General features: G+C 40.0%; 1 protein-coding gene across 1 annotated transcript; it reads right to left on the minus strand.

The window, feature by feature from the left end:
* Nucleotides 1-1,104: 1,104 nt before the first annotated feature.
* On the minus strand, nt 1,105-18,482 carry snx1a (sorting nexin 1a). Its single transcript, XM_033634540.2, has 15 exons — nt 18,084-18,482; nt 13,659-14,628; nt 11,675-11,811; nt 11,280-11,355; nt 10,952-10,995; nt 10,578-10,719; nt 10,409-10,487; nt 8,361-8,436; nt 7,965-8,078; nt 6,830-6,923; nt 5,945-6,150; nt 5,598-5,741; nt 3,501-3,581; nt 3,335-3,406; nt 1,105-2,847 (listed from the first exon to the last, which is right to left on the minus strand). Exons 1-15 carry the CDS (start codon nt 18,213-18,215, stop codon nt 2,797-2,799), a joined length of 2,418 nt encoding a protein of 805 aa, XP_033490431.1. The 5' UTR covers nt 18,216-18,482; the 3' UTR covers nt 1,105-2,796.
* Nucleotides 18,483-18,484: the final 2 nt, after the last annotated feature.

Consider the following 18,484-nt stretch of genomic DNA (forward strand, 5'->3'; position numbering starts at 1 on the left):
AGGTTTTCAACCGTTTGATGTTAAAACTAAACTTGTCAAACTGCAGACTGAGGCTTCAGGGAAGCATTAGGTTCAATATGACATCAGTACTTTTAGTATTTGACATTAACCTCATGTCTACGAGTCAGTAACAAGCCTTTTTTGCATGTTGTTGCCCATTTACTAGAAATCACACACACTATTATATCATGAAATCATTAACTGTTCCAGAGACAGGTAAATCTGATAATCACTCACAATATCATGCAAAAACTGCCCAACTGCTTCCACTTTATCAAATGTCAGGATTTTTTTAAAGATTTTTATCATCAGAAAATAAAAGGTACCCTGTGATTTTTTTTGGTAACAGTACTGTTTACATTCACCGATTAGTAGACTGTATATCTTAGAGGTCTAACAAATGTGTTGAATGCATGGTGTAAAACAATTTTTTTGGAAGAATCTCAAACGTATATTGCTTGTATCCTTGTTTACTACCTAGCAGTCTAATTCTTATTTCTTGTCTTTGTTGGCACATTGCTGTTTCTTGGCATGTCACTGCCACCAAGTGTTGATCAGTAGAAAAGCAGAAAGCCATCAGCAGGACTGCGTTTTGCATCACCACTGTGAGATACCAACCAAAATTGGGACCAAACTGAAAAAACACCAGTTCTGTTACACTATCACTGATCAAAAACTCCACAGGGTACCTTTAAAAAAAAACAAACAAAAAAAAATCTGCTAGTCAGGTAAAACTATTTCAAGAGGTCACCAAAATAACTGAAAGAATAACGGAAAATAAAAATAATTGTTAGCTTCAGCCCTAATACTACAGCCAACCCTATCTCAGAGCAGGACTCAGAATCCTCCCCTCCAGGTAGCCTTTGGTTTCTGTGTGTGTGTTCATTTCACTACTGCAGCATCAAAGTTCACTTGCAGAGACTTGAATCTTGCTTGAGAAAGCTAATCCTCACAGCGGACATGTCAGCATTTACTGTGCTTTCCTCAAAGTCAATCATTGTTGCTGGGTAATGCCTTAAAAAGTGTCAACATATGACACTTACTGTAGCAATCCCCCACAACAATGACGCAACAACTTTGACATAAACAGACTCAGACGTGATGTTCACTGTGAAGATTACCTGCTACGAGTATGTGCAGGCTGATTTTAATGCAATGCAAAGACTGTCTGGAGAAGTTGGAAAACAACAAAACAAAAATCTTTGCAGTTAGAAGCAAGAATATAGAGGAAAAACACTTAATTTGTAGTAAATGGGCTTAAAGGAATATTTCACCTCTCAAATGACCAACTGAATATTTATCACTTACCCTGCATGACATTGACTTTGAAGAAATATCTAATATCAAAATATCCGTAAAAACAACTCTTGCAAGTCTCATTTATCCAGTTGTTTGCCCAGTACTTAAAGTGAAACTTATCGTTGCTCTCTTCAAAGCCACTACCAGCAGTTTCTCCTCCATTGTTTACTCACTGTAAACTTGTTGTCATGACCACCACAGATGGCCCGCCTCTAAAATAATCTGATTGGACAATAGGGGAAAAGATGATGAAAGAAAGAGATGACGTTTTTTCAATTTGAGTTCCGATCGCTCTGGCAAAAACGACAGGTGCCAAGAGCGCAGAAACACAAGGTGTGTGGCAAGGCAAAAGCCGCAAGCAAAAAGATTCACTCTCATTAAAAACAATTACAAAAAGCCGCCTCCAGCTGCAAAAACGCTTTCTGTGTGATCAGGGCCTAACACCTCAATTCATCAAAAACTTTTTCTGTTGTTGGATTCTTCGTTCATCAGAGACGTGCAACAAAAACAAAGTGTCCCTAACAAAGTTAACATAACACAGGGCAAGTTTACAGATGGTCATTTGGGTGGTGAAATATTCCTCTAAACATGACGACAGCAGAATTGTTCTGTAACCTCAGCATTGACAGCATTATATCATTATGGCTGTTGTGGAAGTAACTGTTAACAAGCCTCTGCGCTGCCCACAACTGTGTACAACTTTCTCCCAAACCTACGTTACACCAAAAACACCATTCTGACTTAAAAGGCACAGACATGTGTAGTTATAAGAGTAAAGTTTGCACTATGATTGAAATCTAAAATATTTAACTCACAAGCTTTGACCTACAATGCAACCCTTGACCACAGCTGTAGACGCCGCTAATCTAATGCCTCTCAACACCCTGCATCCCCCCCTCAGCATCAACAGTATTTTCAATCTGAAAGAAAAACAAAACAAAAAAACATGGCTGGTACTTAAGTACTTTATCCACCTGGTGGAAGTGCTCATAAATGTTATTTAACTGTATTTTTTTTTTTTATCCCTTTGAGTCATTAAAAAGAAGAAATAGACTGAGACTCTTGGCCACTTTCTTCATCTGGGTCCCCAGAAATATTTGATGAGAGAGCAGCCGCGCTGTAAACAATTAACCACTGCTGATGTGAAGGAGCTCCTGATCACACGAGGGAGAAAATCCTGAGAGCGACAACTCGCTTCATTTCCCTTCTCTTGTGGAAATCAATGGAATCATTCATCTATTCTCTTTTCGTGTGTCCATATCTTTTGTATATGCAAACTCTTTTCATCTAATAAGAAAATATTTGTGGAAGGTTAAATGAAAATATACAATTATTAATACAATAGAGTACAGAGCTATATGTTAAAGGTGATTAAAAAAACAGGTTGATTGTATCTCCCTTTACAATGCGCGCATTTTCCTTGGTTTAAAGGCAAGAGGTAAAGTGTATAAGAAGAAGGCAGCCTGTTCTGTCATCCAAAAGGCTGGTGCTCGAGGATTAGGCGATTGCTTTTGCTTCTGGTAAGAAAGCCTCCCAGTACTTTATGAGCTACGGAAAAACAGAGACAACAATGTCATTTATCATTAACAGACAAGAAGTGGTTAATATTTAGGATCTATAACAGATGCGCTACAATATTTCCTTTTCCTGACATCATGTAAAAAGAAACCAAATCACTGATACCTCGCTTGTTAGCTTGTTTTTTTTTTCTTTTCCTAAAATATTCCATCTAAAAATCATCCTTCAATGGTCCCAGGAATACTGCACATCACCATATCTATGATTTATATTTACACTCTTTTCCATTTGTTACTTTTCATTTGAATATATTAAAATTCACACTTATTGCAATGCTGCACTGATGAAGTCTTTCTAAATAAGATCACCAACTTCAAACCCTTTAAATATACATAGGAAATGATTTTGTGACATCAGAGTCACATACATACATACACTGACTGGTTTTACAAGACGAATATTCGATTATGGAAATGTTAAACATTGATGTTTGACGGGAGACACTGTCGACACCCACCTGCTGCTGAGACTGAAGCAGACACTCCAAGTAGTTAATTATCTCTCGTTTACAGTTCTTGGCTTTTTCTTTCTGTTTGGTTAAATTAAGAATAAAAACATTAATTAGTAATAAGTAACATTTTCAGCTGTGCAGTAACTTATGCAATGAAACGATGGATCAGCACCTCAAAGCGGATGACTTCCTTGCGCACAGTTGCAGAAACTCTTTCAAAGTCTCTCTCGTACTGCGTCACTTTGGCCTCCCACTGGTGACAAGAAGAGAGGAAACGTTTAAAGTCCCGCAGTACAGAGGCACATTCATGTCAGGATATTAAAAGAAAAGAAATATAAGCAATGCTAAAAAAATAGAAACAGAGAAAGTCAGTAATGGAACTCTAAAATGTATTTTCTTAAATCAGTTATGATATTGAGATAAAATGGTGTTCAAGTATCTCATATGCCACACAAAGAACGTCAGATAAAAATGACTGAACTTCTGATTCACCGTCTCAAATTAATGTCTCACAAACTTTACTTTGAAAGTCCAAAAATGTGACTAACTTTGAATATTTTTTTTCTTTTATTTTTACAATCCATTCGTTACTGTTGCGCATTACTGTAATCACATTACATCTGTCAGTAACACACTGATGTAGCAAGTTACTGTTGTCATCTCAATAATCACATTACAGTTACGGATCAAACAATAACGCTGTTTCTTGGAATCCACAGGTTCAATTATCTGCATAATGGACAATTAGAGAAAAATCATGAAATGTGCCAGAAACAGCGTTGCCGTCCAGAGCGCCCGTTCAGAGGCTCTTCAGCTTGGACAGTCTTGTGCTGACTCAGAGGAGGAACAGTTTGCCTGACAAACAATTTGATGATCTCCTTCTCATGAGGTGTAACCACTGCTTTAGTGATAAACATGTAAAATAAGCTGCTGGACTTATCTGCTACAAAGCTGTGGTTTTGTGTGTGAGTGACATGATTGAGTTTGTTTTGGCTCGTTAAATGCAGTTTATATCCCATTTAAACATGTTTTTTTTTTTTAAGACTGTCATCATGTAATTGTGTGAGGAAGGCCAGTCTTTGATTAGACCTAGTGATGTATTATTTTAAGGCAAATAATATTTGTAAGAGGTGGTGACCCATATTAGCATTAACTAACTCTGCAGCCCCACAAACTCCTCCATATATCATGAGTATAGTACAGGTGGGTCGGACCTGAATGGAATGTCAGTAAAAAGGAAAAATAAATACAGTTTGCTAAAGGGGGAAAAATTCTTTATCAGTGATTGTACCATTAAAAATCACATTTAAAAATGGGGCTTTTCGTCTATTTACATTACGTTAAGTTTCTCATTAATCTAGGGAGGATTACGTAGAATAACCTTTACAGAAATTACCGCCTAAAAATATACAAGCACAGACACAAACATGAGGAGTAAAGCCAACAAAACAGCACAGTGTGACCACTATCTAAAGCAGCTTTCTTAAATGTGATTAAAAACATTTCTGGGAAACTTGAGTTAATACAAAAGTCATTTTTCTTATTTTACAATCCTGGCAAAAAATTAAAAAAATTTTGAGTAGCAAATCTGAGTTTTCTGTTATAAGGGCGACCTCTTTTATGTGTTGAGATAGTTTCATTTTTGAGGCCGTTATAGTAATGCAATAAGTAGTGTTACAAATTACTTTCCAGAAGGAATAATCAAATAAAGTAATGCATTACTCATTTTTAAAAGAAACGAGACCGGTAACATGTGAAACATTACTATTTTGAGTAAGAACAGCAACACTGTTTGATATAAACAGGAGTAAATATTACTGTTTTTCTTTCAGGTGTATTGTTTGGTTATGGTGATGTATTTATCTGTAAATATTGATGGTTAAAAGCAGCCTTGTCAGACAGATTAAGGCGCTTTAGCATAACAGAAAAAACTTAAGTATTCAATTTCTTGCCGAGACAAAAAGAATGTTGCTTTAGCACAGCAAAATAGAATGTAAAATCTAATTTATTTGCTTTGCTGTATCCAGAAAAAAACTAAGTTAATAGAAAAATACTGAAGTGATTAAAATCAAGTTTAACTCCATTTGTTTGATCGTGCTTCCTGTTTCTGATAAGACGAACACAATGATACAGGAACAATATGAAGGCTTTTCAAGAGGCTCATTATTCATGACTCAAACATTGTTCTCAATCTTGGAAGAAAGAAAACACACATCAAACTCCAGCACACAAGTTATTTTCACTGTGTTGACTTTGGCCTGTGTTGTACCTCAGCGATCTCCTCTTTGGCCAGCTGCAGTTTGTCGGGCTTGTTGGCCCACAGCAGTTTGGCCTCAGTCTCCCTTTTCTTCTGCAGCACAGTCTGAGCATCCTGCCAGCGCTGCCACGCCTTCATCCGGTGATCAAACGACCCCTGCAGGTCACACACACACACACACAGAGGATCATTTCATGTTTATATTTAGCTATTTACTTTTGCCATGAAGCTGAGGATCTTATCCACCACAAGTGAAAGTGCTCCTGTTACTTTTATTACTGTGGGTCATTTTTAAACTATTTAAGGATTCATTGCTTCTTAAGATGTCCAGATATCATTAGAAATGATTTTCTCAGTACCCTCACGGCTCCGAGCAGGCGGATGTAATCTGCGATCAGTTCTGCAAAGCCGAAGGTGTCGTTCGCAGCCTGTTCTTGGTGCAGCTGCTCCATCTTGTCCTCCACCTCGGCCAGCTGAGAGAGAGCTCGGGACAGAGCAGTGTTGTCCTCTGCGCTGCCCAGCATGGCCGTGCTTTTGGCAAAGCTGGCTGTGTTTAACGACAGCTCTGGAGGGGAGGAGAGCCAAACATTAATTTGAAACAGATGTTTTCCACTCAGAAACAACAGAGAAACAAGTGATGAAAAATAACACTTTGTAAAGAAGTAAAGAGATGGTTATATTAAAAAAAGTGCTTCCATTAGGCTTTAGTGAGAGTTGGTTTCATACTTTCATACTGAGGAGACCGAAAAGCATCAACTGCCAAATAATACACAAAGTCAACTTGCTAATATCCGGTCAAAATTTGTTCACTGAACCTTTTGAAATATTTCCATACTGTCCAGTTTCTGATACCAGCTCATGTCATGGTGAAGGACACTGGATCTCATTGTGAATGTCACCATAGCGTTGAGCAATATGAGCAAAAATTCACATCTCTGTATTTTCAGGCTGAGGGACGATACAAATTATATATCTCGGTATTTTCTATGAAATGGACTACATGTTCAGCTACAAGTCAAAGCCACATCTGAGATGTCACAAGCACTATTGGAAAAAAGTCTAAATCTATATCTTGCTTGAAAATATACAGATATATCGTACATAGTCGTTACATCGCCCAGCTCTGTCACCATGAGAACTTGGTGTCAGAATGATCCTCCTCCACGGCTCAAAATCAGGCTCAAACATAATTACGACACTAATGGAAGGCAGATCTTTTACTGGTTGGTAGGGAGACGACTAACCTTTCCTGTGGACGACCAGAGATTCCACCAGCGCGTGGAGCTTCCTGAACTGCTGGTCTGCAGACTCCACCTCCTGCAGCTTCTCCTCAAACCACTGCAGCAAAACAGAGTTAGAGAGTTAGTCAGTACAGCTTAACTATCAAGGACAACTGTTACACCAGTAAAGGCTGAGCTCAATAATATTGCAAAGCCATGTTACTAAGGATACATCAAACAACTGTTTGAAGACAACAGACAGACAGACAGACGGATAGATAGATCTAGATTTTTTCAACCTTTCTGTGGTTATTAAAGTGAAATTATTAGAATTTTTGTATACAAGTGAGTCACGTGAATCTGATTCAGTTTAAATACTTTCCCAGACATTCCAGAATTACACAAGAACCCTGATCCTGATCATACATGTATGCACACTGTGACTCTTTGGTGCTTTCAGAGAAAAGCGTTGAGCTTAAAACACTCCAGTCCAGTGCAGTTTAATGTACGTATCTTTTTTTGTGTGTATTCAGCTGGAATAAAGTCTCCCTTGAATATCTGAATAAGCTCTATAAATGCATGTGTGTGGTACTTTAAGCTCAGATGAAGAGGAACTCAGTGTCAGTGTCTTTATAAAACAGCTCTTCACAAACAAAGTCTTTGATCAAAGGGACTGGCTGCCTCGTCTACAGCATTTAGTGAACTATGGTGCCATCTAATAAATATGCCAAATGTTACCTTGAACCACAGCAAACACAAAAAAGCACTAGACATAAAAAGATTTATTCAAAACCACCAGATAACTCTAGAAAATGTGTCTGATCATTTAAGCTAATTATAAAAACTGTCATAACAAAAGAAAAAATGTGTAAATTCTCATTGGAATAAATTCAGATGAATCATGAAACTCAAACAAGTTAACAGTCTAATGTTCTTACAAATGTCAGGCCACTGTGAACCCCCCCCCTAATGTTTTGGCACTGTGCCTTTCAGTGCTTCAACCCGACCATACTGGCAGCCTTTGACTGAGCTTGAAATGTTCTGCTTTTTACTGGAAAACGCAGATTTCCTCATAACAAAAATGATCTGCTGCTCTCAACGGTTTCCATTCTGAAGAAGCCCTGATGCAGCGAGAGTGTCTGTTTACAGCTGAACTCACCACGTCTGACTCATTCATCTTGATGGTCATTTTACTGACAGCATCTGTTGCTTTGTTGATCATCTTCAGAAAGCCGGCGCCGCTCAGAGCCTGGGTGCTCACTGCTCTGGGCAACTGAAGAAACACACACACACACACACACACACACACACACACACACACACACATTTATTACAATACAAACACCAACCAGACTGCACTTAAAAATATACTAAAACTTGAGATACACAAAGGGATCAAGCAGAATGAAATGGCAGGGGAATAATACATCCCTCTTAGACTTGTTCTCTCAATTTAGACACATAATTTCTAGATGCCATAAAGATTATTTTATCAGAAAATTATCACATGCTACATCACAGAACATGTTTGTCTCCAAACTCAATTTCAGCTTACTTCCTCTCTCTCCAGGAACTCTCTGACATCTGGATCCTGGATCAGCGACGGGTGATTTACCACTCTCTGGAGATACCTGCAAATGGGAGGAAAAAAGCGCCTCAGTTTCATGTTTTCTATGAGTAGGGCAATTTCAGACCTATCTCCACAGTGTTGTGTCAGTGCTATGGAAAGATCAGAAAGCACATGTTATAATTCTGCTGTAGGGTAAAAACTGCTCTGGCTTGTTTGAATTCTTTAAATTAATAACAATCGTCCTGGGTGTCCCAGGATGCAGCAGCAGGGCACTTGCAAAATAGTTTCAGAGGGGAAGTGGTATTGGAACATTTGCATGTGGGGAGTCGAGCACTGTCACTAAAATCTCTCTCTAATATCTCTCAGTATCAGATATTTGTCAATTATGTCATTCAACTTTTAGTGCTAAAAAAGACAAACATAATTTGATTATCGTTGCCTTAAAGGTGAAATTTGACCATTTTTGGCTCTAGAGGAGCTCACTGGAGCTAGTATAAGTGGCTCTTGCAGAAACTGAGCATAGCGTTAGTTCAGGCAGGACACGCTGCCAAGCTCAGCTCACATCCCAGCTATATTAGCTGATCTCAAACAGCCCAATCAACTGATGGAGCAGCTGACTGATGGAAGGGAGTCAGCTGATAGATCACATGATTCCTTTCTATGCAACCAGTTGGTGAATCTCATTCAGGGCGCCCTGTTTAAACTGCTCTGGCCTGCCTACTGTTGCTGCTTCCTCTGCAAGCTGCTTTGCAACCTGCCTCCACCCCAGCTCCTCCTTTTCATGCTGTGTCTGACTTATTAATGTCATTTCTGTTTGTCATTGATGCTACTCTGTTCTGTTCCCAGGGGGTCTTTACTGCTGCTCTCCCTGCCTTAGGCTTTCCATGTAGGTGTGTGGAAGAGGCTTTCTATGTAGGCCTAGGAAAGGCAGAGGGGCCCCAGAACAGAGCCATACCACCAAATTTAATGCTGCAAATGGAAATAAAGTTTTCTTTGACTTAAGTGTTCCTGACTGAACTTTGTTGTGATATCACAGAAGCTCATGTAAAGTGAAATGGATCGGTACATTGGTGAAGTCAGCATCGGTTGCACATGCCACTGCCAGGGTAAAAAGATATGGCAAATCAACTCCAACTGGCTGTGTCAGAAACAGCAGGCATGAGAGTCCCCTGAGAGAATTTCTGAGAACAATGCAGGTCTTATTGCACAATCCAAATCTTTGTCAAAACTTGCCATTTTCAGTGCGTAGGCTGTAAGCTTGGAGGTTGTTGTTGTTTGCCATGGTGATGGGGATTTAAAAAGCGGTAACACACAGATAGCAGAAGGTAGGGAGAATGCTGACCTAATAAGCCGGCCAATCTCAGGCTCACAGCCTCAGTCTACATCCAATGAGTCAGACTACAAAAGCCAAAAACACCACAACCCTTTGTACACAGAGATTACGCTATAAGGCCACTACGAAGTCCCTTCTTTATGCCTCCTTTGCAATTTAACACAGAACCAAACAACAGCTGCTTCACTCCGCTCGAATGTGTGATTATACACTGCATCGTGCCTTTGCGGAATCAAAAGAGGTGTGACTGGCGTGTTACTTACCACATACGTGTCTCCCTCTAGTGTGACATAAAACATGCTTTGACAGCGCTGTGTAAACACTAACGTGTCAATAAAAACCATTTACCATCCCCGTTATATGGCGGCTGATCTTGTTACTGTTCGGAGGGTAAGGAGCTCCCGGGACCTCATTGTTCTACCAATATGCGGACATTTATGGTCGCTGTTCTTCCTTATTGATTATTCACAGGTATTTTTTAAATCTCTCGTGGTGGATCGCACGCATAATACATTGTCCAAACGTCAAACCTGTGTCGCTGACTGTCCTGTTTATACAGACACCGTTTCAGTGCTGTCACTACCACTACCGTACGTGTCCCTATACAGCATGGCAAGGGGGTAAGGCAGCAAAAATGGGGCTTATGGTTTTGTAACTGAATTGTTCTGACACAGCTTTAATTTCATTCCTTCTCTCTTACCTCTCCAAAGCGCCTCTTCTTCTCTCAACAAAGTCTGCAGAAGAAGAATCTTCCTTTCCCACCTTCACCTTTGTCATACCTGTGTGAGACAGAACCCCTTCTTACAGCTGATGGAGATTAGATTTAAATTTAGAGTATCAGAGGAAACAGTAAATCCGAGTCAGCCTACCCAGGATGCTCTTCTCTGGTGGTGGAGGCACGATGTATCCATTTGGTCCATGTTTTTCAGACAGCTTCTCGTAGAGGCCGAGGAAGTCGCTGAAGCGTCGCCTCACTGTACATACCTTATTACGGAACATGGGCAGTTGGCTCTGAAATATTAATATTGGTGAAATTTGGTGAATTACTACCATTAGATTCTGATATAATCTAGGTTTGACTTAAGACCACTGCTTGGGCGTTCCTCTTACAATATGCTGACCAGCATTTCCTCTCTTGGCACATAGTTACAACACATCTGATGAGTAACTGTGCTAACGTCCTCTGGATTAAAGATGACCAGCTTTAGTTCAAGTTGAATGCTGTATATCGACAAGTATTTACCTGTGTGGTTACTTTGTAGGCCATGTAAGCATTCATCCCGTCCCCTAAAGAAAACAACAATTAAAGTCAGTACAAAAAAAGACTTAAGGAATATAACTCAAGGATAAAGCTGCATGTGAGTTGATTTATGCTGAACTGTCACTACTTTCTCTTCTGGTTTCCTGTGCCTTATTCACAAGTTTGAAATGATCAAATCGAAGACTCAGGTACCTCAGAGTAAACTTTGCTTGCTTTATGTTTACAATGCACAAACCAGTTTATTACAGTGACCTGTATACGCCAAAATATATTCTTTATTCAAAAGAGAATAACACAATATACATCCCACCTATTTTTTCAGGGTCTTTAACAGAGACAAAGATCTCAAATTTGTCATCCTGCTCTTCTTCTTCCTCTTCTTCCAACTGAAACAAACAGAAAATGAATCACAGCCAGTCGCAGCAATCTGCTGTCACCAAGCACTTCTATTAAACAGTCAATTTAATTTTCTTTCAGCAGAATTGGGATTTTTTGGGCGGGAAATCTTAACTGTTTTAGTAATTTTGAAACTTTTGTTCTGATGGGTGTTAAACGTGCCAAAAAAATGCGAATTCAACAACTGACTCTTCTTAAAATTCTGATAAACTTCAGAAGCAAATCTCTGAACTTGAACAGTTTTCAGTCATTACTTGGTGGCAGTCACACTGAGAATTTCGCTCTGGGATTAGATATGCGTCTGTGTACCTCCTCCAGGGCAGCAGACTGTGGCTTGGCCAGGCTGGCAGCTGCTGACAGAGAGGGGGCGGACGCAGACGGTTTGGCCGTCGCATCTTTCTTTCTCTCGTCCCGTGGACTGTCGAGGGAAAGCTCCACTGTGGCTTCTGTTAGAGAGAAAAGGGAAACCAGACTGAGGTCATTACATGCTGAATGGAAATGTGTAGACAGATGACCATTATTTACTTAAAATCCTGGCCACAAATAAATATGCAACTGAATGCACTGATATGGACTTTGAACACCTACAGTTTGTCTTTTCTGCTTACAGTTTAACACAGGTAATCATGTGGACCAGTACCTGAAAACTGACGTGCCTAATTTATGGGACAGTTAGAGGGGAACTTTATAAGGAAGTTGGATTGCAGGTGTTGGAGAGAACTACTGACTAATACTGAAACTTAAAACTTAAGATTTTTAAACAATATGAACTAAACTGAAACAGGCAAACCCACTCTGGAAACAAATGGGCTGTTTCAGACAGTGACCATAAAATAAATGCCTGGTTTAAATCTCACCATGAACCTTTGCTGTTTGTCATTCTCTGTCTGTCTATGCTCATTTCCTGAAAGCTTTCTACAGTCCACTATCTAATAACGGCAAACATACCTCCAAAAAATAAACACTGGAAAATACAATGCAAACTGAAAGGCCATAATATGACCATCTGGTGCTTTTAAATTATGGCTGGTTCTGGTTATGTTTTTACTTCCAATAAGTCCCTTATTGAAAATAAACTTTTTTGAGTGTTTGTTTTACTTAAAATAAAAGTAAAAAACAAAATAAATCATTCTGCATAAGTATTTGTACTTTCAGTACATTTTCATGCTCATACTTCGAATTCAGGACTTTTTCTAGTAAGCATTTCAACACTGTGATGTTGCTTGTAAATGTCTGAGTACGACGCCTACTACTGGTTTCTGTTTAGAAGAATAACTTGATGTTAATTTATCATCCTCTACAAAAGTAAACTGAAAGATAAAAACAAGGTTTCTTAGTCTGACCCCTCTGCAGAGGACATAACCTAGCATTCTGAAGTCTTGTTTGTTGTTCAGGCCTTCACACACGTTTAATAAAAGCCAGCAGATTTCACTGAATTCCTCAAAGAGTACTTCTTCACAGTGTTACTGATAATGACAGTAATGTTTGTGTTTGTACTCTACAATATATGAGTGGTTGAAGGGGAAGAAAGAATTGTTTTCATCCTAGAAACAGCACACATGACTTTGAGTGTAATTGATCTCCCATGTTCAAATGAACTGAAGTATGAGGATAAACACTTGAGAGTCTGAATGAAAGACTTTTTGCGTCATGTGAACACTCCCTTTGTCACTATGGCTGCTTTCAGACCGAGAGTTGTCTTCCTTTGGTCTGAATCAGGGACTTATTTTGTTACAAAGTTGTATAATAGCCTAGAGTTGGTTCGTGTTCTCACGGCAGCATTTACAAGCGGACCAGATAAAACGACTAACATAAGAAAGCTGCTCTTGATTGGTCAGAATTTCCATGTGAGAAAAATACAGGAAGTAAACAAAACGAAGAAGAGTACACTTGCAAGATAAATGTGACACTTTCTAATGTCACAATGGAGGGACAACTCCAGGACTGTAACATGCTCATGTTTAACCCAAACAATGTGTCATGTGACTGCAGTTGGTTCAGGTCGAGGAAGGAACACGTTCTCACCACAGATGAACCGCACCAGAGTTCGTTTGTAACCGGACCGAGACCCCCTCTTCAAGAAGGTCTCGGTCCAGTTGTCTTGGTGCACACCTGAGTGTGATCGCTGTGTTCACACCTGCCCAAATGAACTGCACTTAGGGGGCAAAAAACACTTGAGTTTGAATGAACTGAACCAAACAGGGCAGGTGTGAAAGCACCCTTATGCTCCCCTTAGAATACCAAATCCTAAAATCCCAATAATGTAAGATATCAAGAAAAATAGTGGACCCACCTGCAAATATATCCGTCTCCTCTTCAGAGTGGACTCCGTTAGTCTTGGAGTTGACAGTGCTGGTGGTTTTGACGCTGGGCACTGTGGTGACAGCTTCCTCAGTGAAGATATCAGCGGGTTCTGCAGGACTGCTCTCCAGCAGAGGCCCCCCTGTGCTGCTAACATCAGCAGCAACTTTGGTTGTGACAGGTTTGTCCTTCTGCTCTTTGCTGACGGTTTTCTTCGAGGTGGCACCCAGCGGCTCACCGAACAGATCCTCATCAGGTTCACCGAAGAGGCTTTTCTGTGGCTGCTTGGCAGGTTTAGTCTGCCGAGATTCTGTGAACAAGTCGCTTCCCTCATCTTCAAACAGGTCGACTGTTGCCCGGGTGGGTATTTTGGCTTCAACGACGGGTGGAGCGTCACTAAGGAGGTCAACCAAAGGGTCGACAAATTTCTCACTGGCAGGTGGTGGCTGTTGCGTGTCGCTGGCTGGCATATCATCACTGAGGTCGAGGATTGGATCAGTGGAAGTTTCTTTTGCTTCCTGTTCCTCATCACTTCCTGTTTTCCCATCAGCAGGTGGATTTGTAACATCACTGGTCACTTCATTTTTATCGGTTGCTGCTTCGACGGTAACATCTGCTACCAGAACTTCCTCTTGTGGCGCTTCAGTTTCACTTCCAAATATATCCTCAAAATCATCAGAGGGTTCATCTAGAGGAAGCCGAGTTGTGTCTTTCACTGCGTCTGCAACGGCACTTTCAGCTGCAACTGGCTCATCGGGAGAGTCGATTATGTTGTTTGTAAGATCAACGAAATCATCCGAGGGTTCGCTGGCGACTTCGCTCACTGGTTTGGTTTCTGTTTGGCTGCTGATGGGCTCGATTAGTGGAGCGTCCATGATGTCGGTGGGAGGCTCTGTCGTAACATCACTGGGATCGCTGGCAGGTGGCTGTGTAGTGTCCACTTCGATCAGTGGAGGGTCGCTCTGCAGATAAGGGAGGAAAGATTTTGTTTAGAGTATTTAAATTATCTGTAATGTCTTCTGAAAGTTTCTTTTGTCCGACAAACAATCCCGAATCCAGTAACAGTCACACTAAATAGAGCAAAGCAGCAATATTCACATCTGAGAAACTGGGACCATTGAGTTTGCTTGTCAGATGATTATTATTAAATAGTTGACAATTTTATATCAATCCATCAAGATTAATCAGCTAGTCCTTTATCCTCACTGTGTAATATGTTTTCCATGACTAACACAGGGATTTTACTCATACTGTAAACTTTAACAAAATCAAAATGCCCAAAATGTTATTAATCTGTTGCACAATCCAAGTCTCTGGTATCCAGTTTTAATGTTCTTAACATCCAAAACACATGTATTATCACTACAATATTACTAAGAACACGACTTCACATTTGTGATTTGGGTTGTTGATAAATAACTTCAACTTTTAATGGATTTAAGGGGAACAAACAAGAAACAATTTAGTTTAAGTGTGAGCTGTACTAGACACTGTAAGTGGTAAATGTGACTGCTTGTTTAATGTCACTCTGGATTTATGAGTGAACAGCCTGATGTTTGCTTTTGTCCTCATTTGCATGGTATTTTTCAACTTCATTCCGGACTGAGTCGCCAGATGACTCTTTTGGAAGAGCTACTTTCCGTGGAGAATGCAAGAACAAAACATTTTTTTTATCTAACTCAAGGCTACTGGGTGTGTAGCTGATAACAAAAACACGTCTTTGAAATGAGAAAGTATGTGTCTTGTAACAGAAGAAAAAGCAATGTCATGCTGAAACATTTTATCATGTTTCAGGAATAGCTTTCTCAGACGAGTGCTCATAAAGAAGGCAGTTATATAGACCTACACTTAATTGCAAGAGTATTAGGTATGCCTAGCTGATGATGCTAATACATACACAACAGTCCTGCGATAAAACGTTCTTTACTTTTACGATTCAGTTTTTGTTGAAACTTTTATAGAGTTGCTGGTCATTTCTTGAGACTGTAGTTTGTGGTGCTGCTTAATTGTTTTGTGTTATACTGAGAGGTGTTTCATTTAGTCCACCCTCACTGTAGATAACATTGGAAACACCGGTTTGCTTGATACACAGAGCAAACTAGCAGAATTAAGACGTTTCCTCATACCATAAACATTAACAAAAATCAAACTGTCCATACAGCTTTCTTAAAATATTGTTGCAGCATAATCCTACTCTTTGTTATGAAGTTATAGTCTTTACATCCAAATTGCATGTATGTATTTTCACTATAATACTGTTCAAACACAACTTCCACAATTATCTGTACTGTGTTTTAGTGAGGGGTGTAATATTTAGTTCCTCTTTAGGGACTATTCATTACTTAGGAGGGGGAAGAGGGTGGTGCAAAACCAGAGAGGCATATCAAATAATTCTTAATGCACCGGTGCGGTTGTGGTTTTATTTATTTTAAATACCCTCTAAACCCTAAATCCCACTGGCGGGTTGAAAAGGCATGTTTACTTTAAAGATCACCAAAATCACACCATTTAACAACCAGAAACTATAAAAATAGAAACAACTGTGGGATTTTCAGATTTGTGACAGTCAAAGGTGTCTATCTTAAAAATCACTCACTTTTTTTCTACATATCTCATTTAAAATTTTGCCAAAAATAAACTATTCGCACTGCACTAACCTAGGGTTGTGCAATATGACGATATATATCATGTGACAAGAGAAAAATGTCTATCGTTTCATATTTTTCTCTATCGTTTATATTGCTGTGATGCAAATTACACTTTTTATGGTAAACTTTTTATTCATTGGATTAAAATGTGCTATATCGTGATTTGTATCATTATCGGGATGTGAAATGACCTATATTGTGATGTGAGATTTTGGTCATATCACCCAGCCCTACACTAACCAGATCCTGTGAAAAAAAACAACAACATGCATGTCACTAACTTGGCTTCTTCTCTGGAGCCTTTGTGCTCCACTGTCTCACAGGTTCCTTTGAATCGTGGCTACGCCTGGATCACGTGTCGTGGTTACGCTGCTGCCGTGGTCCTGCCTGATGCCTCCTACTACTGCTATTATTATTAGTCATACTTCTACTGTTATTATACACATATGATTATTGTCACATACATATGCTATCATATAGTAATATATACTTACAACATATGCTACCACAATTACTGTTATTAATATAATAATATTATCACTAAAATTAATGTTATTGTAGCTATTGTCATGACTGTTTACTGTGCATCTCTCTGTCTCTGTCTCTCTTAATGTATCATTTTGTCATATGGATCACTGTTAATTTATCATGTTGATCTGTTCTGTGGACTCAACATCTATTGCACATCTGTCCGTCCTGGAAGAGGGATCCCTCCTCAGTTGCTCTTCCTGAGGTTTCAAACATTTTTCCCCAGATTCCCCTGATCTGTAAAACATGTCCCTTTATTAATGCACGAGACCACTGTGACTCCACTAATAACCACTGCCTGGTCCACTTCCAAACATGACTTCAGCTACACTGTTAAACACAACATCCACAACATGCTGAGTAATGTTTTCCATGCAGCGCTCGAAAAAATCAAAGACAGCAACTTTCCAATCTCTCCTCTGAACTTTGACTGTGGGAAAACATCCGGGTTCTGACCATGTGACCAGAGCTCACTCACATGACAGGAGACTGCACGAGCCAGCTTTTTAATCCTCATTCAGAAAGAGAGTGAAATTTCACTCACTTTTACATTTGAATACGAGAATCACTTCCCAAATGATGTCAACTGTCAGTGTCAAACCACACAGACCTCAGTCTCTGTAGCCTGCTGACATTAGGGCTTGCTTTACCTGTGCATGGCCTAAAAAGACTGCACACCCAAAATCTGGAAGAGGAACACCTTCAGATTTCAGTGCAAGTTAACCTGGAGGAGTTGGAGATATTGTGCACAGAAAACATCCGCATATCGTTAAGCAAATAGGAGCTTTATTAGATTACTTTGTGTCCTAATTGACCTGATCAAATCACAGTCAGCCAGTTCTCCACATTGCAACTTTTTCAGGAAGAAATCAATACCAAAATGGGCGTTTGCAACAGTGTCAAAGATCACAACAGGCTGTTTAAAAGCCACAAACTGTGACGGTAGGTGTGTTTTCTGCACCAAAACCCCCCAAAACTGCTTTGATTATTCAACTTAGAGTAAATGCTGTAAGTTAAATATCATCCGGCATGACAGTTGGTTGTGTCAACATTATTATCTCAGTTTCCTAAAAGCTAAAACAAGCTGAATGTTTGTCGACACCCTCTCAAAACTTTTGCTAAAGCGCCTCATTAGCTCTCTTTGCTGACGTTAGCTAACTAGTCAGTTAATGTCAGTTAGCCAAATCAGAGTTAGCTTAGCTTAGCTAGCTTAGCGTCAAACCAACGTTCGGACGACATACCGCGCTCAGGAAGAGGTCCTCGTCCCCGTCGTCTTCATCGCTGTCTCGGCCTCGGACTTCTTCAGTGTCCAGCACATCTTGGTCCTCGGAGTCGGGGAACGGAGGAGGACTGCGCTCCGAGCTGGTCGCCATCTTCAATCTTCTTTAAACACACACACACACACACACACATACACAAGGGGAGGCAACCGTCAACGGCTCCCCGGCTCTTCTCTGCACTGCGCGGCACCGACGTGTCTCCTTCAGCGGCTAACGTCAAAGGTGCTCATGTAAAGCTGAAGTGGTGGTTGTGCTAAGAGTCAGCCTGAAGACCGGACAGCTACCGCAGGCACAGGAGAGTGAGTGGAGGCTCGGGGAGGACGTGCCAAACGCCGCTGTCTTTTTACTTCCTGGTCCTCCTT

The sequence above is a fragment of the Epinephelus lanceolatus genome, chromosome 5 (genome assembly GCF_041903045.1).
Source record: "Epinephelus lanceolatus isolate andai-2023 chromosome 5, ASM4190304v1, whole genome shotgun sequence".
In the NCBI taxonomy this organism is placed as follows: domain Eukaryota; kingdom Metazoa; phylum Chordata; class Actinopteri; order Perciformes; family Serranidae; genus Epinephelus; species Epinephelus lanceolatus.